Source organism: Prionailurus bengalensis, chromosome E4 (genome assembly GCF_016509475.1).
Source record: "Prionailurus bengalensis isolate Pbe53 chromosome E4, Fcat_Pben_1.1_paternal_pri, whole genome shotgun sequence".
Classification (NCBI taxonomy): Eukaryota; Metazoa; Chordata; class Mammalia; order Carnivora; family Felidae; genus Prionailurus; species Prionailurus bengalensis.
Window position 1 is genome coordinate 1,634,491 of NC_057360.1, and position 18,920 is coordinate 1,653,410.

At 46.2% G+C, this 18,920-nt stretch overlaps 1 protein-coding gene across 1 annotated transcript in view; it reads right to left on the reverse strand.

The window, feature by feature from the left end:
- Positions 1-18,920, reverse strand: part of ENAH (ENAH actin regulator) — a 137,678-nt gene that overhangs the window by 25,901 nt on the left and 92,857 nt on the right. The window contains 2 exon segments of the mRNA XM_043568099.1: positions 9,865-9,949; positions 14,718-14,774. Coding sequence (XP_043424034.1) covers positions 9,865-9,949; positions 14,718-14,774 — 142 coding nt within the window.

Genomic DNA, 18,920 nt, shown 5'->3' on the forward strand with positions numbered 1-18,920 from the left:
AGTTAGGATATGCACTTTACCATAATTTGAAAGTTTCTGAGAACATGTACATTTTTCCAGAAACAATTACAGCGCAAAGGACCAATATCACAGCCACCAAGAGCATTTAAAAAACATCAAAAATAGTTCCTCCTACCACCCAAATACCCCCTTCCTCGAAAGAAGTCTCCCCAAATGTCAAGAGATGCCCAAAGCACTGGCCAACAGTGAGAGTAATAGTTTTTTAAAAATATATTCAGACACGCATTTAGTTTATGTTGACCCAAAGACTATTTTTCTTAAAGTGAGCAAAATATAATGAAATTTAAAACCACATTTCGTACAGCCTTACCTATGATGAAGAGTGTTATTAGGTAGATAGAGAAATGATTTAAAGTCTGAGTTGACAACATTTAGTAACACTACGATGCTACCGACACTTGTCAGAAGATAAGACTACATACAACTTCTGAACACATCACGTGGGTTATTCCACTTCTTCATTAGTAAGCAAATACAAAACGGACCAGATGAAAGCAGAGGACGCAGGTCTCAGTTACAGAGCCCCCGACACAGGCCCGTACTCACAGCAGCAGGCGGTCGACTCTGGGTCCATCCGGCCCCGGCCGGCTGACTGGGGGGCTGTACAACCGCATGGTTCCCGGCCTGCTCTGTGCTGGGACTACCAGGCCCTTTTATATCTTTCAGGTAGTGGTGCCCATTCGCTATTTATAGACGTTAACTAAATTACGTCCTATGTTGAGACTGAACACAGGACTGACTCATGTTTCTTCAATACGGTTTTCATCACAGTCAAAGAAGCCAGAATTACTAATACGAGTAGAAACCAAAGACTGACGTCAACAAACGATACGTACAGGGGTAGAGAACTAACCAGTAACTACCGTCACGTTACCAGAGTCAAGGTACTGGACGCACTAAGACAACACCTGGAGTAAACATCTGTTTCATCAACTCGAATTCACGCTCATTGAAACAGAAAGATTAAACTTGTAAAATGCACACACACCTTAACAGTCGTGTCACAGAGCGTGTAACAAAACACAGCTTCCGATCTCGCTCTCCAGAAGCAGAGCCTTTCGATCTGGCGCTGATGTCAGGTTCCCACATACGGTGGCTTCTTGAGCTCCCCCAGTTCTCAGCTGTTCAGTCGCACGGTACCCGCTTTCTCCTTCACAGGTGAGCCACCTCCTGCCCCTCTCCGCCACAGAACCTCACCTTCCTCGCTCTTCCAATAAAATCACGACACCACTTTGGATCCCAATATTCACGGCCAATCACATTTGCTCTTCCGAGCAATTTCTTCCTTGTTCTGGTGTCAAAAATCACTGTCTCCTCCCCATCTGGTTCTTTTCTTTACACTATCCCTTCTTCACCCCAAACTCTCCAACCGGAACCGTAAACCCTCTCGACATGACCCGGCGCATCAGGTGATCCGCTCTATTTCGTGTTCCCTCATTCTTGCTTTTCCCAGGAAGCACCTCAGATCCCTGGCCCATCGGACGGGCCCCGAGGTCTGGCTTTCACCTTCAGTGACGCTGGGAACTCCCTAATCTCATCCCAAGATGGGTGCCTTGTTTCCTGGTGGGGCCACGACGTCCTCATTCCTGAATGGTTTATTCTCTCACTTTATTTTTAAATGTTTATTTTTGAGAGAGAGCATGCGTGAGAGGGGGTGGGGCAGAGAGAGAGGGAGACAGAGGATCTGAAGCGGGCTCCGCACTCGAACTCGCAAACCATGAAATCGAGACCTGAGCCCAAGTTGGATGCTTAACCAACTGAGCCAGGCAGGCGCCCCAATTCTCTCATTTTAACAGAACACCCCTTCCAGTAGCTTCCTGGGGAGTCGTACAGAGAAGAAGTTTGGAAACAACCTCTCAGGATTTGAAGCCCTCCCGCCCACCCCAAGTTCTACTCTCGCAGTCTACAACTCCAGCGACAGGCCCTGTCGGTGGGTCTGTTCTTCTCACTTACTGGGCGGGACACTGGCGAGTCGTGTCCATCCAGACCTGGGGCCCCACAAGTGAGAACCCAGGGCCCAAAGCCGGCCACTCCCGCTTGCCCCTGCTGTCCCCAGCAAACTGCAAAGAGGCGAACCACTGCCACGGAAGCCTCGTGGCCACTCTCTGGCTAAAACATTTACCACCTGGCCCTACTCGGAAAAGGTCTGCAGCGCTCTGACCCACACGACCACATCACTGAGGTCCAGGAAACTTTCTCCTGTCATTTATTTGCAAATTCTGTTTCCTCAGGCTTTTCGTTCTTTGCTCCCTTAAAGCTCCCATTATTTGGATATCAGACCTCCTAATCTGATCTTATTTTATTTTCTTTCTCGTTTACTGTCCCTTATCTTTTATTATAACTATTCCTAGGGTAACTTATTTTTCAAAACTCCTATTTTTTTAATGTCTAAGTACATTTCCTTAGTTTCTGAATGATTATTTTTTAAATAACTAGGGTTTCTGCTTTAGGAGTGAAGTATATTCTCCTAGTTTTCCAAAGCTGTTACAGTGTATTTTCAGGTTTTCTTCTGCTCCCTGTATTACACCTATTTCCTCCAGCTTCAGTTTGTTCTGTCTGTTGTCATCTGTCTTCAGGCCACAGAACACAGGAGCCCGGCTGGCCGAGGCAAGGACCAGATACTAAGGGTCCGCTACAGAGTATCTTCTTCCCAGTAGATCTAACCCCCCAGCAAAGATAGATTACGGGATCCAGGCCAAAGGAAAATGGTGTATACCTTTCTCGTTATGGGAAAATACTTAAGTGTTAAAAAGCAAGGTGCCTTTTTATTATACGACAAATTCAAGACAAGACTACTAAAAAGCAATTTCTGGGGCACCTAGGTGGCTCAGTCAGTTGAGCGTCTGACTCTTGATCTGGTCATGATGTCATAGCTCGTGGGATTGAGCTCCATGTTGGGTTCTGTGCTGATTCCCTCTCTTCCTCTCTCTGCTCCCCGCCCCCCCCCCACAAAGCACGCGAGCACACGCTCTCGCTCTCTCTCTCAAAAATAAATAAATAAATAAATAAGTAAAAAGCAGTTTCTTAGCATGGCATACAAAGCACTTTGCGAGTGGACTCGACCTCCTGGTCTAAGGCGGGGGGGAGGGGGAGGAAGGAGGGCCCCCTGCTCGCCCCTGCCCTTACCCTCTGCTCTTCCTGCCTGGAATGCTCCGCCAGGTCCCATTCAGGGCCTGGCTCAAAGCCGTCTCCTCAGGGAAGCCTCCTGCCATCTCCCAAGCGGCACAGACAGAAGCCCAAGGAGCATGAAAACAGCGTGTCTTATCTTATTTAACTCTCCTCCGAACCATACACACTCACATTTTCTGTCTCTTACACCTGACACCCACACATACGTGAATTCCCTACCAGAAACTTCCCGGCTTTTTCTTAGAAACTTCATTCAGGTCTCTCCTCTCGAGCAGCCTACGACGTTCGCTGGGAAGGAGGCCCTTCTGTAAACCAGACCCCCAACGGTAAAAGGTAACAGAGCGGGTGATTAAGTCGTAAGGGTTCAGAAAAGCAAGCTACCCACAGCCCCGGAGGGCAGTCTCCGGACAACGAGCGGCCGCCGAGCGAGGCACGGAGGAGACGCCGCCGGGGCCCAGGACCCCGACGCCCGCAGACGTCCGGCCAGAGAACGACGCCGGACGTGAGGACGGCTCGCGGGAGCGCTGAGGGGAAGCGACACACGGGACTGTCTGGACTCATTCCGGTCCGCGGACGTCCACAGTCAAACTCTCCCCTCCCGGAATTCCAGAAAACCCCTGACCGTGCCTACACAAACTCACGACAAAGTAGGTAGAACGCGGGGGGGGGGGTGGGGGGGTGGGGGGGGTGGGGGGTGGGCGGCAGACCAACTCCACCATCAGGTCGACGGAGGCGGGAACAGCAGAGCCCGAAGGGAAGTCTCGGCCTCCCGCCCGCGTCTCTGTAGACAGCGTAGCCGAGCACCTGCCCGGCGCCCTTGCGCGCGCGTCCGGCGAGGGTCCCGGCGAGGGTCCCGGCCGCGCGCCGTCAGAGCTCCCCCGGCCCGGCGTCTCCCGACAAAACCGCCTCCGCTCGCACAGTCCCTCGCGCGCGCGGCGCGGCTCCGGCGAGGACGACTCACCCTCCCCGCCCCACCCGCTCGGGTCGAAAGCCGTGACCCTCCCCTGCCGGCGCCCCGCCCCCAAGGAGCCCAAGGAGCCCAAGCCTCTGCCTTCTCGCCACGTCCACCCCCCGGCGGGAGCCACCCCCGGGTCCCGCCTCGTTGACCGCGACGGCGGCCGCCGGCGAGTCCTCCCGCCGGCCGGCCCCGGCCGCGCGCCCGCCGGCGTGCGCGCTCCCCTCTGGGCTAGTCTCCGAGACGGCAAGACGACTCGCGTCCATCGAGACCGCTCGGCGGTCCCTCCTCCGCTCGGAACGAAAGCTCAATTCTGCGCAATCGCCTGCCGCGCCCCGCGTGACAGGACCCTCCGCGGGCTTCCAACCCACCTACCGCTCGCCCTGTGCACTTGTTCTCTCTGCCCCGGCCTCAGGGGCCTCTTCGCCCACGGGCACGCGCGTGCACGAGCACCACGAGGCCTCCGCCCGGGCTGCTCCCTCCGCACGCAGCGCGCTTCACCCGGACACCCACCTGGCCGGCGTCCCCTTGCCCCTCTGGCCCACACGCCCGCCTCCGCTCGGTCTGGGGTAAGGCTGTTGACGTCCCCGCCCCGCTCCGTCGTCGTCGCCCACAGCCGGCATCCGTGCCGAACGTGGCTGAAGCAGACGGGACAAGAGGAGGCAGGAGAGGCCTCCCGCGAGGCCAGGGGGCAGGACGCGAGCGGGCAGCGCAGCCACGATCAGGCCGAGTGATAACCGCACGCCCTGTCCGAAGAGCGGCCGCACCGCCACCCTCTCCTCCCCGAGCTCAGCTCGACAGGCGCAGCGGCGTTGACCACAGACTGCCCTCCAAGCGGACACGCGGCCTCGGCTGAGTCACGGCTTTGGGGGAGCCGGCGCCAGCTCGCCTGCGTGGGGTCCCGAGGCCGGTCGGCCCTCCGCCCCTGTTCCCTACCTGAAGGGCAGCCTGCCGGTCTGTGTGCTCCGCCCGCCTCCACGGACCCCCGTCCCCGGCAGCCCTCGCTCTCAGGGAGGCTGTGTCCTGCAGAGACGTCACCTCCACGATGCAGCGGGGAAACCCGAGCCAAGGACGGATGCCATTCGATCGAATCCGTTTACAAAGAAGCGCACCACTCAAGATTACCAGATATTTGAGGAATACGGAGTACAAAAGACAAACAACCCAGCTCTACAGGAGGGAGAGGACTCAGAGAAAGGACCAGAACATGAGAGACTTAAGATACGGATCGTGAGTCTGGAACAGGCTGTTAAAAAGGGAATGATTACAAAACAGAAAAAGCTCTCTTGGAGATTAAGACTGATCTTTCAATAGAGATCCGCCACGTCCCACCCGGTTAGGTGGCCGTGAGCCAGGGATGTGGCCTGTCTGGACAGTAATGCCTGGTAAGTGTAAAATACATTCCGAATTTTAAAGACTCAGTATGAAAAAGAGAATGTAAAACACCGTAACAATTTCTACACTTACTTTATGCTGGCATGATAATATTAAAAAAAATTTTTTTAATGTTTAGTTTTGACAGAGAGAGAGAGAGAGAGAGAGAGTGCGCACAAGTGGGGGAGGAGCAGAGAGAGGGGGAGACAGAATCCCAAGCAGGCTCCAGGCTCTGAGCTGTCAGCACAGAGCCCGACGCGGGGCTCGAACTCACAGACCGCAAGATCACGACCTGAGCTGAAGTCGGATGCTCAACCGACTGAGCCACCCAGGCACCCCTGGAGGGATAAGATTTTAGATAAACTGGGTTAAACACGATATATTATTAAAATTAAGGTCACAGGTTTCTTTTTTACTTTTGCTAATATGGCCACTAAAAATTACATATATGGGCCATGCTGTATTTCTACTAAATAGTGCTGGCCTAGGATGTGTGGCTAAAAATATTGCCAATGATACAGAACAAAAAGAAAAAAGCAGAAAATGAAGAAATAGAAGTATACTGAAGCAACAACCCTGGAGGCCAGCATCTGACCTGTAGGAGTTCCCCAAAAAAGTCAACAGAGAAAACAGAGAAGACATGTTAAAAAAATAAATTTTTTTTAAAAAAATTAAGAGATGTGCTTATTAAGTTTTCAAGTGGAAAAGGTCTATTAAATATTGAGGTTAAAGAAAGAAATGAGGGAGAAAGAAACTACAAAACTCAAAAACTTTAGCTAGTCACATATTCGTGAGGACTCCAACTACCCTGGTTAATGAGGTTTAAAGGGACCCCAGAGTGGGGTAGGGGGTGGGGGGGCTCCCCTGCAAACACACGGACAAGACAGCACACCCAGGGGGCGGAGCGGGACGGCAGGACCACTGAGTCCCCCTCGCAGAGGGAGCAGTGAAGAGACACAGGTTCAATTTGAAAGAGAAACCGACAGCAGGACTACAAATAGTGGCCACTGGTAACGGGCAGGGACATGAAGAATTCGGGTTTCCTAGTAAAGTCAGCCGCCACTAGCCATCACTCGACTAATCAGGAGACAGAAATAGAAACATATCATCTCGCGCTATGGAAGAAGCCGTCCAAAATACTAAAAGCAGAAACGGTTAGGAGGGATTGATTCTGGAGATTAACACGAAGGGAAGGCCACACGCTCCCCGATCTCCGGCCCTCCGGCGCTACCTGGGATTCTACCATGAACACACGACTTAAAGAAGAATTAATCTGACAGTAAGCAAGTGGGAAAAACTGAAAGGGATCTAGGTTAAAGGCAGGAAAACCAACTAGAAAACGATGCCAGCGCATAAGGGAACACACGCCAGAAAAGCTATCGGCGACGAGAATGCCCGAAGAGACAATCTGTCAGGCTTTCCGAGACAGAAGTCACAGGGTATGCCGGAACAGAGCCTGTGAATGAAGATAATTACAGACTTCCTAAAGCAGAAAGTCCGGGTGAAATACGAAGAGAAGGAAGTGTGCGCGCACTGAGGTATTAGCGGGATACCCAAACGCATGCGTTCCGCAGCAGAACACTCACTGAGGACCACTCGTTGGAACCGAGGGGTCTGTGACCCTCCGAAATGTCATGCAGGTGTTGCACAGAAGAGCACGTGTACGCGCATTTAAGGAGGATGCAGGGCTGGGTGGAAGAGGGCAGGAGTCCACTGCTGGCACCAAATTCTCAAAAGGACGCGTGGATTCCATTTCATTGGAAATATGGATCTCAGGTGCAGGATCACGGCTGTAAACGTGGGAGCCGTCAGCATAAGACAGTTAAGAGAAAACTACAATATCCCACAGAATCCTCAGTTTTTTGAAGGTATACCATGTACGGAAAAAACCCAGAGACAGCTAAGCGCACGCCCTTGCGGAAGAAACGGAAGGGAGAGCCGTCCGCGATGAACAGAGACTACGGTACCAAAAGGAAGAAAGCAGAGGCAGGCTGTGCCCCAGGAGAAGAAACCTAAACCAGAAACGAGCCGATGATGATGGAAGCAGCATTTCCAGGAGATCAGAGCAGACACCAACAGATGTCACCAGATAAAAACGGAAGCGGGTGGAGGAGAGCAAAGGGAAGGAACAGAGGTAAAAATGAACACCAGGAGAAAGAAAGTGGCGTCCAATGGAAGGTTTGTCCAAGAGAAAGAAGAGGGGCGTCGGGCTGGCTCAGCTGGGTGGGAACTGCGACTCTTGATCTCGGGGTTGTGAGCTCCAGCCCTGCATTGGGTGCAGACATAAGCATCGTGTTTTTCTTAATTAAAAAAGAAAGAAAAGAAGAAAGTCTGTGTGTGACTATGGACAGGAAATAATTTAAAAATTTACACCAATTTTCTGGACGATTTCAAGTCTTCAACTAAACAAGTAATATAAACAACATCCAATTTCAAATCCTGACGTATCTTCCCACACACAAGGAGAAAAGCCTCAAGTCCAGCTGAGCGCCGCAGGGCTAACACCCAGATGGGACAGATACACACAGCGTTTTCACAGCAATCGGTAAAAAATTCGCTCAATACTCATTTCCAGTACAGCCTCGAGCTGCAAGTCGTGGACAGCCCTCCATGTAGCGGACGGCCCTTCAGAGACCCTTAACCAGCCGGCAGCATCCTGTGCGGCTCCGGTCTCTACTCTGTGCTGTCCTCGCCCAGCACCCGTCCCCAGGGCCACATGCTTGTCTGCTCCACAACGTGAAAAATTATCCGTTACATTTGGGTTCTCTCCTGGTTCTTCCTGGCTTTCTACAAATGGGTTACTCCTGATAATACTACCATCATTTTTTTATTAATTATTTTTCCGTGTGTATGGGGGGGGTGGGCAACAGTATCATTACAATTTCTAACTCTTGAAATTATTTTGGAATGTTTAAAACACTCAATACAGAACTTTTAAACCTTCCTTATTTCTACAAAAACTTAAGTTTTATTTCTGTTACAGCATCACTCAAAAGAGTTGGACAGATTTTCAACCAAATAGAGAGGGATTTAACCAGAGAGGTTGTGATGAAAACAAAATTCATTTCGGAAGGGCCTTCCCCAAGGGCCACGCATTTACACACAGAACGTGGTAAAAGATCCCCATCTGTCTGTCTGTCTGTCTTTCAGAGGAACATGACACACATATCAAGACAACATGGAAAATATGAAGAGTGTTTCAAATGTGGATCCAAATCAAAGGTCACAGGAAGAAACTCCAGCTTGCCATGGAGCAAATGTTTGTCAACTGGAAGAATCCATCTGTAGGACGGTTATCAGCTCTCTGTAATAAACAAGTGACCTACTAGTGATTAAAAATAACAGGGGTGCCTGAGTGGCTCAGTTGGTTGGGCGTCTGACTTCGGCTCAGGTCATGATCTCATGATTTGTGGGTTCGAGCCCTGCGTCAGGCTCTGTGCTGACAGACAGCTCTAGCCTGGGACCTGTCTAAGATTTTGTGTCTCCCTCTCTCTCTGCTCCTCCCCTGCTCATGCTCTGTCTCTCAAAAGTAAATAGACATTAAACAAACAAACAAAAAAGGCAATGTCAACATCTCCAAAAGGTTTTCATTTGTTTAAAGTGGAAGGCCTGGGAGAACCTGGATGGCTCAGTTAGTTAAGCATCCAACTCTTGATTTCAACTCAGGTCATGATCTCATGGTTTGTGAGATGGAGACCCGAGTCAGGCTCTGCACTGACAGCGTGGAGCCTGCTTGGGATTCATATTCTCTCTCTCTCTGTCTCTGTCTCTGTCTCTCTCTCTCTGTCCCCCCCCCCCGCCCCCCCCATCACACTCTCTCCTACTCTCTCTCTCAAAATAAATAAAAGATAAAATAAAATAAAATGGAACACCTGGTTTCACTAATTCAGTTTTAGTTGCTGAATGTATATAAAACTCTTTTGTTACAAGTTTGGTAGCTTACAGTTCAGAAACTCTGCTAATTCAGGAGAAAAAAAAACTATACCTAATTGAGGCTGTGTTACAATTTCAAATCTATTTCTTTATAAAGGGCATTGAAGCAACGAGATGATACTATTGATCTCACTGAACGAGCGATTTAATCATGAACAGAGTGAGTTTGTATCCATTACTAAGCTCTATGGTAGTATCTCGAGATCAGAGACTTCTCCGAACAGCCAACACGACGCCAACTTTCTAGTTAAATTAGTTATGTGAAAGCCGTAATGACCATAGATCAATCTATAACCACTATAAAAATAAGACTCCGTGAAGTGAAAGTCATTTCGTATGCTGCTAAGTGACTTTTAAATGGCTGACAAGACACAATCTACTTCCTATACCAGGATGCTCGCGGGCCTCCCGCAGTAGAAAGAAAAACTGCAAATAACAACTTTTAAATTTACCTTCTTTGAATTTCCAATTCTTCTTGCGATGGGCCATTTTGAACTTGGGCAGGTAGCTGTGAATTTTGTCTAGGCAATGTTGGCCCTAAAAAGGGAGGAAAACATTATAGATGAACATTATCTTTAGAGCTAGCTGGACAGAGGAGATAAAATCATGAGAAGAATAACATAAAACCATCACACATTTACAAACGTATCTTCTTTTTCGTTTAGCAAAATAAAATACAAGCTTTCCATGACACACAGCAAATGAAAGACTGCGACATAATACTGCCATCATCCCCAGAAGGCTTACTTGAAACAAATGGAAAACACCAACAATAAAGGAAAATAAACATTTACATATGAAGAGCTTGAGGAAAACAAGTGTTCAATGAGCATCTGAATAGGCGCCTGAGCTTGGCATTTTCTAGGACAATGAGACATTCTCTTCAGGGTACTTATTCATGAAGTGGGGAGGGAGAACTTAAATGAAAAAAATCAGAATTCAAAAACTCACCTAAATAGAACACTGGAAATGAAAAACAGGAGAGAGAGAGCATGAGAACCTTATTACTAGGACGAAGTATGCTAATGCATTTATCAAATTTGCCCAATTTAAGCTGCCATTCTTATTTACTGGCTTGGCATTTCCAGCACTGGTGAAAACAAACATTTGCTAAACTTCTAAACAGAATTAGCCTACTTCTCTGAATTTTTAATGTAACAGAGGTAATCTTAGCAACTTTTCATTTGGGGTAAAAAACAACCCCCCCCCCCAAAAAAAAACAAAAACCAAAAACCCTGCGTTCAAACCAACACGGCTCTGTCACGAGAAACTAATGACCCTTCATTCCCACGTACCATGTACGATGCAGACCCATTTTTAGCATCTTATAAAGAATGCCATTAAATATGGGACATTTTAATGTCACTGGATATAAAAATTAAATGTATCATGAGAGAAATGAACACTGGACCTAATATGCAACGCCCACGGTTAAAACAGAACAATCTTGAACTCTAACCCAGTAAACAAAAGAATCCAGTAAACAAGTAAATCTAGTGTGTCAGCAAATGCCCCTAACAGATACTGTGAAAGTGTTCTGTAGACCACTACTACAAGAAAGAGTTGATAGACAAACACTTCTGTGTACTAAGCCAATGCTCGCATCTCTAAGTTAACAGCACAAGAGCACCAACTGTGTGCCGCAGAGTGAAGTGACCCTCACAACTAGGAGGACATGGCAATATAATAATACAGTACTGGTAGGTCCCAAATGTAGAAAAGCAGATGCTTTGATCTAAACTTACCTACTAAATTTTTTCCTCATCTCTTTCCCCATTTCTAGATTAATCGTGTAATTTGTCTTTTGGAGGACAAATTACATGACAACTGCAGTGATGTATTTCATTAGATTTCCTAGCAGTCTGCTATTTTGATAACCACATAAAGGAAGTATTAAAATGTATTAACCCCATGTCATCAGCAACGACAAAAAAAGCAAAAAGCTTTTTAAATTAAACACGCACTTAAATCTGCATGAACAAAAAATAAAACTTGTCTAGCAACCAGGCTGGAATTCTTTCCTTCTCTTGGGAATGAACATACTGATGTTAAAAACAGACTAGCACATTAAGCCATACACTGATGTCTAATACTTTTATGAGGAGAAGATGTCTCACCTCTTTGGCAGAAGGAGGGAGAAAATAGAAGATCAGGGTGGGGGTAAACCTGAGAAAATAGAAACTATTTGGGGGAAGCATTTTTTTATAATCCAAAGTTACATCTTTCCAAAAATATTAAATGTTGAGCATGTAGCTTGGGGCAACTCACGAGACCATTATGGTTTAACTCTCTTTTTAAAATACTGTTTATTTAAATGAAAGCCTGATGCTGCTCGAATAACTGAACAGCTGGATGCCAGGAGGCCAGAGAGACTAGTCCGGCACCCACTTCCACCTCCACGGGTGCGCCAGACTGCTCACACCCAGAGCAAGCATGTGTTACCTCCACCGTCGTGCCAACAGAGGAAATTCACCAACAGAAATCTATTGATACAAGTTTTAACTCAAATATGTAAATTTAAGGAAAAGGTGTCAAAATTTCAACTCAATCCCGATTTTATTAAACAGATTTGAAAAAAAACAAAAACAAAAGTTCGAATGAACTCGAAAAAGCTTGAATGAGAAAAAAGTATTTTTTAAAAGGAATGTACAGAAACTGTTTTGGTTTTTTTCTAAGTTAAAAACTTAATGAATTTGTTTTCAAAGCAGGTTTTAAGAATGTGGGAAATATTTTCTGGCTGGTATCATTAATTACAAAAATAACGTACTACAGTTTATTCGTGCAGCTAAAACAGGAAAACTTCAAGGAAAATCCTTTTAAAATGAGGGGAATTTTGATCCGAGAAAAACTCTAAAGATGATTTTCTGCACGGTTCTTTGTGATAACGGGCAGCTGGTCTCTCCAAAGACCTCTGCACGGTGGCCGGAGAGGAGAAGCCGTCTCCCTGGCGTCTTCTCGTACTTCTGTTTACTTTAGTTGTTTTGTTGGCTTCTTCTCCATCAGTACTGTCCGGTCATGACAATGGCACACTGAAATTCATGTGCATTTAAAAATAATGTAAATATACTGAAAGCGATGGACAGGAGAGTTCTGGGTCAATTATGAACTCCGGTATACGAGGTCATGCTTCCAGTCAGCCCGCTGGGTTCTACAACTGGTCAATTACAGCAACATGAGACGGCAACCATGACCAATCACGGCTGCCAGCTGCCATTGTATTTTCTGTAATGTAACAATTATCTTACTTTTCACATGGGTCATATTCCTAAACGGGTACCTGTCTTCTCAGAGAATGCAAAAAAGGCACTTTCCTACGCAGCGGGTGAATCATGAGCTCTGAGCTCGTGTGCTGGCTGACTGTTCTCCTCCGGGGGAAAGTAAGAGGAGAAACCAGGGAGCCCGCTTCGCTCCCCCTGGAGCGTCATAAAGAACAGCGGCGATATTCGAGGATTAGTTCCTCTGTTTTATTACCACAGCCAAAGACAAGCGCTGATATTAATTTGTCCTGGCTACAATTCACGTAGCAGAGATGTGACTTAGTTTCTGATAAAGAAAATGTGTCCATGTCGCTGCTATGTTCTCTATAAATGATGGAAATCAGAGTGAAGGGTTCTGGAAACGAGGACTTCATACTGAGTTTTGGCTAAAGCACATCCACCTGCCACCACGTTTTAATTTTCACAAATGTAGTTTTCACACTTAGCCACAGACTATTTAAAAACACAGGACTAAAAGACCAATAGGTGCTATGATACACAATACAATCAAGTGTAAACTTAGCAATGTGGTCATTATATTGTACACAGTTAGATCGATTAAAGGTAATAATGGGGAAAATCTGCTTTTTAACACATTATTTTTACAACTTAAAAATTCATCTTTATTAAGGGCAAATCAATCTTCTCTCTGCAATTGGGTTAATTGTATCTATTATTCTGCATGTGGAACTCAACACAGTAAGTAGCAAAGTACAGAACACCAAGTAGGTTCTCAGAATGGAGTAAAAAAAAAAAAAAGTCTTCTAATAACAGCAATACGAATAATAACTCATGGCTAGTTCAAAAGGTGGCCTAGAAGAATCCCCAGGAGGAGGCAGAGAATCACAGGTGAGACAAACCCCGGGGAAGATGGGGGCTCGCGAGGGGCCACACCCCCCAGGCTCACTGCTGTCTCTGTCTCCCCTGAGCAATCCCAGAATGTTAACTTCAGGTGATTAAGAAATACATCCGAGTTTTCATTTTTGGAAATTTCTAACACATGCTTCTTTGCCTCAACCAGCCAAGTACATAAATTTGAAAATAATTCTCTTTATAGCTAAAGAAACAATATCAGAAATACTGAAGAATCACATCAAAAACTGAGTCACATGGATAAGTACATACACACAGCTGAACTGTTCATCTAAAATTTGAGCAGTAGGTCACTTTATGATTTTCTCTCTTGTAAGATAATTGGGCCAGTCAGGTATACAGGAGTAAAAAAAGATATATATACAGGAGCCAATAAAAAAGAAGTTTTAAGAATTACAAGTCACTTTTTGAACTTGGGTTTTCAAACTGGAAAGTGTGAGAATCAAATGATACAAACGACTCGGACGAAGGTTTGTGTGTGCGTGTGCGTGCCTCTGGGGGGGTGTGCGCACGCAGCCCTCTGCTCGGGTGAGGGTACGAAGATGCGCCTGTCTGACTACCTGTAACCCGGGGCAGCTAAGCGGCACAGCCGGCTGCTGCGTGCGAACGGCACACGTGTGCGCACGCGTGTGCACAGGAGCGGAAGAGCACTCGCTAGGCCCAAACCCACTCCTCGGCAACAGGTGCCTAACCTAGTGCGGGAAGAAGGCCGTCCCTCCCAAGCCAGCCCGGTGAAGCAGCAATGGCTTACGTCTGCCTCACGACATGGGTCACCTCAAACTTCATTCCTGAGCGAAAGCTCCCTTCAGATAAGGCACGTTCCTCAAAACACACTACGGTGGGTGTAATGCTGTCCCTGAAATTGTAAATTAAAAGACTGCTTCAAACAAAAGAGTTAAAAACAGAAACAAAAACCCCTCTCGTTCACGTTGGAAGAACTGAAGAGGAATTCATTTTAAGACTCTCATTCTAACCAAATCCCCACTAAGAAGCCAACTCAAAAGCTGCCCAAATCACCTACGTGAGCCCCAACAGTATCACAACATGAAACAGTAGCCGCTGTGGATCCCAAACACCACAAACCAGACTATGGCCTACGGAAACAAAAGTTATGGAAATGTGCAAGTAGTATGTACCACAGCTTGAAAAAGTAATGTAAACATAATGTTGCTTACCACAGAAAATACATCGCAAATTAGTGCTGTCCTGGGTAGCAGCAACCTTGCTCTGGGCTGCAACAGACACCTTGGTGTTAGAAGCTTCAAAGGACAACGGGGCCATCTGAAGAACTTCACACAAACTAAAAGGTGCTTTGAAAGGTTCAAAATGTTTTTATACATACGTCCTATCTAGATCCTCATTCTGGAAGCTCTGTAATTTAATAAAAACGTATCTTCTTTAATATAAATTTGAAAAAGAATTTTTATGTGTAATCTTATTTGTGGAAAAACCCTGTAAGAAGCCACAGACCAAACGATGCCCTTAGAGCTTGTTTTCCGGGTGACACAATCAGAGAGGGCGATCCATTTACATTTTACGATCATGTTTTAGAAAGTAAATGGAACGGTTTATGAGGTCAAGACCCAAGGCTGAGTTCGTTCCATGGAATTACTGCTCATTTAGAAGACTTGACGGCTGAGAAACATTCTGGAGAAATGCTCACGATGAACTCAGCGTAAGATGGACTCAGTTCCACTAGTTGAAAAAGACAAAAGACGTTGTAAACAGCCTGGAGAAATTAAAGTGTCTTATTAAAGTCACTGACGTAAATCAGAACATCTTCGTTTGCTTTGCACTTTGAAACGCATCAAAAAACTATTGTTTTAAGAAGCCACATTTTGTTCTTTTTTTTTCCTCAATGTGTATATATACTTGACAAGATATCATATTAAAAACGTGTGGCCATATCAAACAGTCATTTAATATTTAGGTTATCTACATTAAAATTTACCTTAAGTAATAATGAAATAAATTCCCTTTAAGAGAAAAAACTCAACAAGAAGGTGGTAATTTATGAAAAGGGGAAGAAAGGGTTACATAAAATCAAGGTGATGCTCAAAAGTGGGGTAGAAAAAACAAAATTAGTATTTTTCTTAGGATTACATTAATGACATCGAAAACTTTACATCAATAATTTTCTATAAAATCCCCAAGAAATTCTTTTCAGCATGGGAAATATTTTCCTTCTCCATTGGTATTAACCAAAATCAACGAACAGATTAAAACATACTGGCTTAAGGAAGACTGCATAAAGGCTAACAAGACGGTATTTTAGATTTCCCCTAAACTGTGCTCTTTAGGTAACACGATTCATACTAAAAAAGTCTCCATAGAATCAGAACAAACCAACTTATATTTAAAGATTGTACATCTGAACATGGTAATAAATCTTATATAATCAGGAGAATTTATCATTTTTAGAAATTAGATTTAATATAATCCAATTAAGTTTAAATCTTGCTTTAAAAACAATACATACAGCAGATATTTTCAAACAGAAACAGAATAAATAAGATTGATAAAAGGCACCTTTGCTAAGTACCTCCAACAACCAACCCACTCGAGGCCTGTGAGAGCCGCAGGCACAACATTACTGTAATGACAGAAGAGACCACAGGCATGCATATAACATGTCTACCAAGTCAAGCACATCACTGCAGAGGAGAGAAACGATTTAGGAAATTGTCAATAATTCTATTTCAAGTTTAAACTTTAAAAGAACCTGTCTTACCAATGTCTGTAAATGACACTTCTAATAAAGCCTTTATTAAAATAAACATGCCTGGTCTTCAGCTTTTATTCTTCAGTTCCTTTAATTCATATTCAAAGGAAAAAAGAGTCAGGGAAATATAAAAACTCACAAGGAAAACCTGAGAAATGATGTCGCCTCTGACAGCAAAGAAACTGCCACATTCCAGTACCGATCATTTCGGCAGAGTCATCTGACAAATTGTCAGAATGCAGGTGAACCGTTAGGACTGCGTGAGACAGAACATTTTCAACCAGAAACGTCTGTGCTTGTCACAGTTTACGCTATCACGCCTCACGGTTGCACTTGGGATCCTCAGGCACCTGCTTTCCAGGACCCGTGCTCCCCGCCAGCTCCCGGCCACCTCTCCATCCTACTGCAGTTCCCCTTCCCCGGAGACACTGAATAATTCATTCAGTCACATGCATACGCCTGCAGGCACTTCCTGCTGAACTCTGATGCTCACTGGGGAGGGGGGAGGAGAAGGAGGAGGGAGGAGCGTGAGAAGGAGCACTCACTGTCCGGTGCCGGGAGGCCCGCAGCAGAAGCAGGGTCACGGCTGCCATCAGTACCCCGGGACCGCGCCTGTGCCTCCGCAACAGCGGCTCTCCCCGAGTCGGCCTCGCTGTGAACGGGCTCCGAGCTGGGAGAAGAAAGGACGGGTCCTCCAGGAAAGCATCAACTGAGGAGCAGGTTAAGGGGAATCAAGCAAGCAAAACTGAGCATCTCTATTTGACTTCCGGAGAAGAAAACTGACGACGTGTATCAGCTACTCTGACCACAGGACGGTCTCGTCGTGGCTGCTTGCTCATTTCTAACGTGGTCTGGAAGGCAGCGATCCCTCAGGCTCGGCCTTTCGCCACTCTCTCCCCGGAGGTGTTTGAACGAGTGGCGCAACGGTGAAGGCCGGGTCGGACAGCAGTAGCGAAAATGAGAGGCGGGTCAGATCGATGGGCAGGACTACGTTTTCCCGCTAAATGTGATCACTACAGCAGACCCGTAGCATCCCATCCCACGGCCACTTGTAAAGGGGATATTACCCATCTCATCATTTCTTCTGAGGATTAAATGAGATCGTTTGCTTAAGGCCAGTTTTAATTTGATTTACTCTCTGGAAAGCTGATCTGTCGAGTGAGCACACATCACCAGCTTCCAAATGAGCAGTGTTCATGCTTCTGACCATCAGTAAGGGCCCCCCGGTATTTCCCTCGTGATTGCAAAGTCCTACTACATACGCTGAAAGGGAATGAAAGCAAACGTGTGTGTGTCTGTTCTAAGGCGTCCAGAACCGAACGCAGGGAGACACTGCGCTGCCTGCGTCAGAAACAACACGAAACAAAAACACGTACCACGGGAATGCCGACTGCTGCAGCCACTACAGAAACAGTATGGAGGGTCCTCAAAAATTAAAAACAGAACTACCCTAACTTCCGGCAATCCCGCTTCCGGGTACATATCCAAAGGAAAGGAAAACATGGTATCCAGGGAATACCCACACTCCTCGGTTTGCTGCAGCCATCACTCACAACGGTCGAGACACAGAAACTACCTGAGACGAAAGAACAAAGAAGATGCAGTGTGTGTGTGTGTGTGTGTGTGTGTGTGTGTGTGTGTGTGTAATACTCCATTCCACAACACGATGTGGAACACTACTCAGCCATAAGAGGAAAATCCTGTCATTGGCAACAACATGGATGGACCCTGCGGGCATTATGCTACGTGAAATGAGCCAGGTGGAGAAAGAGACCACGTGGCATCACTTGTACGGTGACTTAAAACAAACAAACACACTTGGGGTGCTTGGGTGGCTCAGGTGGTTGGGCATCTGACTTCAGCTCAGGTCGTGATCTCACAGTTTATGAGTTCGAGCCCCGCGTTGGGCTCTGTGCTGACAGCTCGGGGCCTGGAGCCTGCTTTGGATTCTGGGTCTCCCTCTTTCTCTGCCCCTTCCCCGCTCACACTCGGTCTCTGTCTCAAAAATAAACAAATGTTAAAAAAAAAACCAAAAACCACCAAACTCCTAGAAACAGTAGAAAAGTGGTTGCCAGGGCCCGTGGGGGTAAATAGGGAGAGGTTGGTAAAAAGGTACAAACTTTCAGCTGCAAGATGAGTAAAGACTGAGGCTCTAATGTAAAACATGGTGACTACAGTTTCATAGCACTGTACTGTATAAATGAAATTTGCCAACTCACCAAAATCATAAAAAAACAAAAAAAAGAGGTAAGATGATGGATGTGTTAACTAACTAGATGGGAGAAATCCTTTCACAATATATACTATATCAGATCATCATGACATACACTTTAAATATCTTACAATTTTATTTTTCAGTAATACCTCAATAAAACTGGATGTATACACGTGGTGTGTGTGTGTGTGTGTGTGTGTGTCAGACTGCAAGCTCCGTGCCAGAAGAGGTGAGAAAAGAGTAAACTGTGTTCAGAGGGATGGCATTTTTAAAGTGGCACTTTAATACATTTTCAAAAAAATTTTCCTCTTAAAATATGTGGTTTTTAACAAAAGAAAATCTTTACCTATCTCAGGAATTGGAGCACCGCGCATCTAAAGCCACACCCGGAACAGCGCCCACAGCCGCACTGCTCTCCCGTCCGTGTGCCGTGTCTCAGGC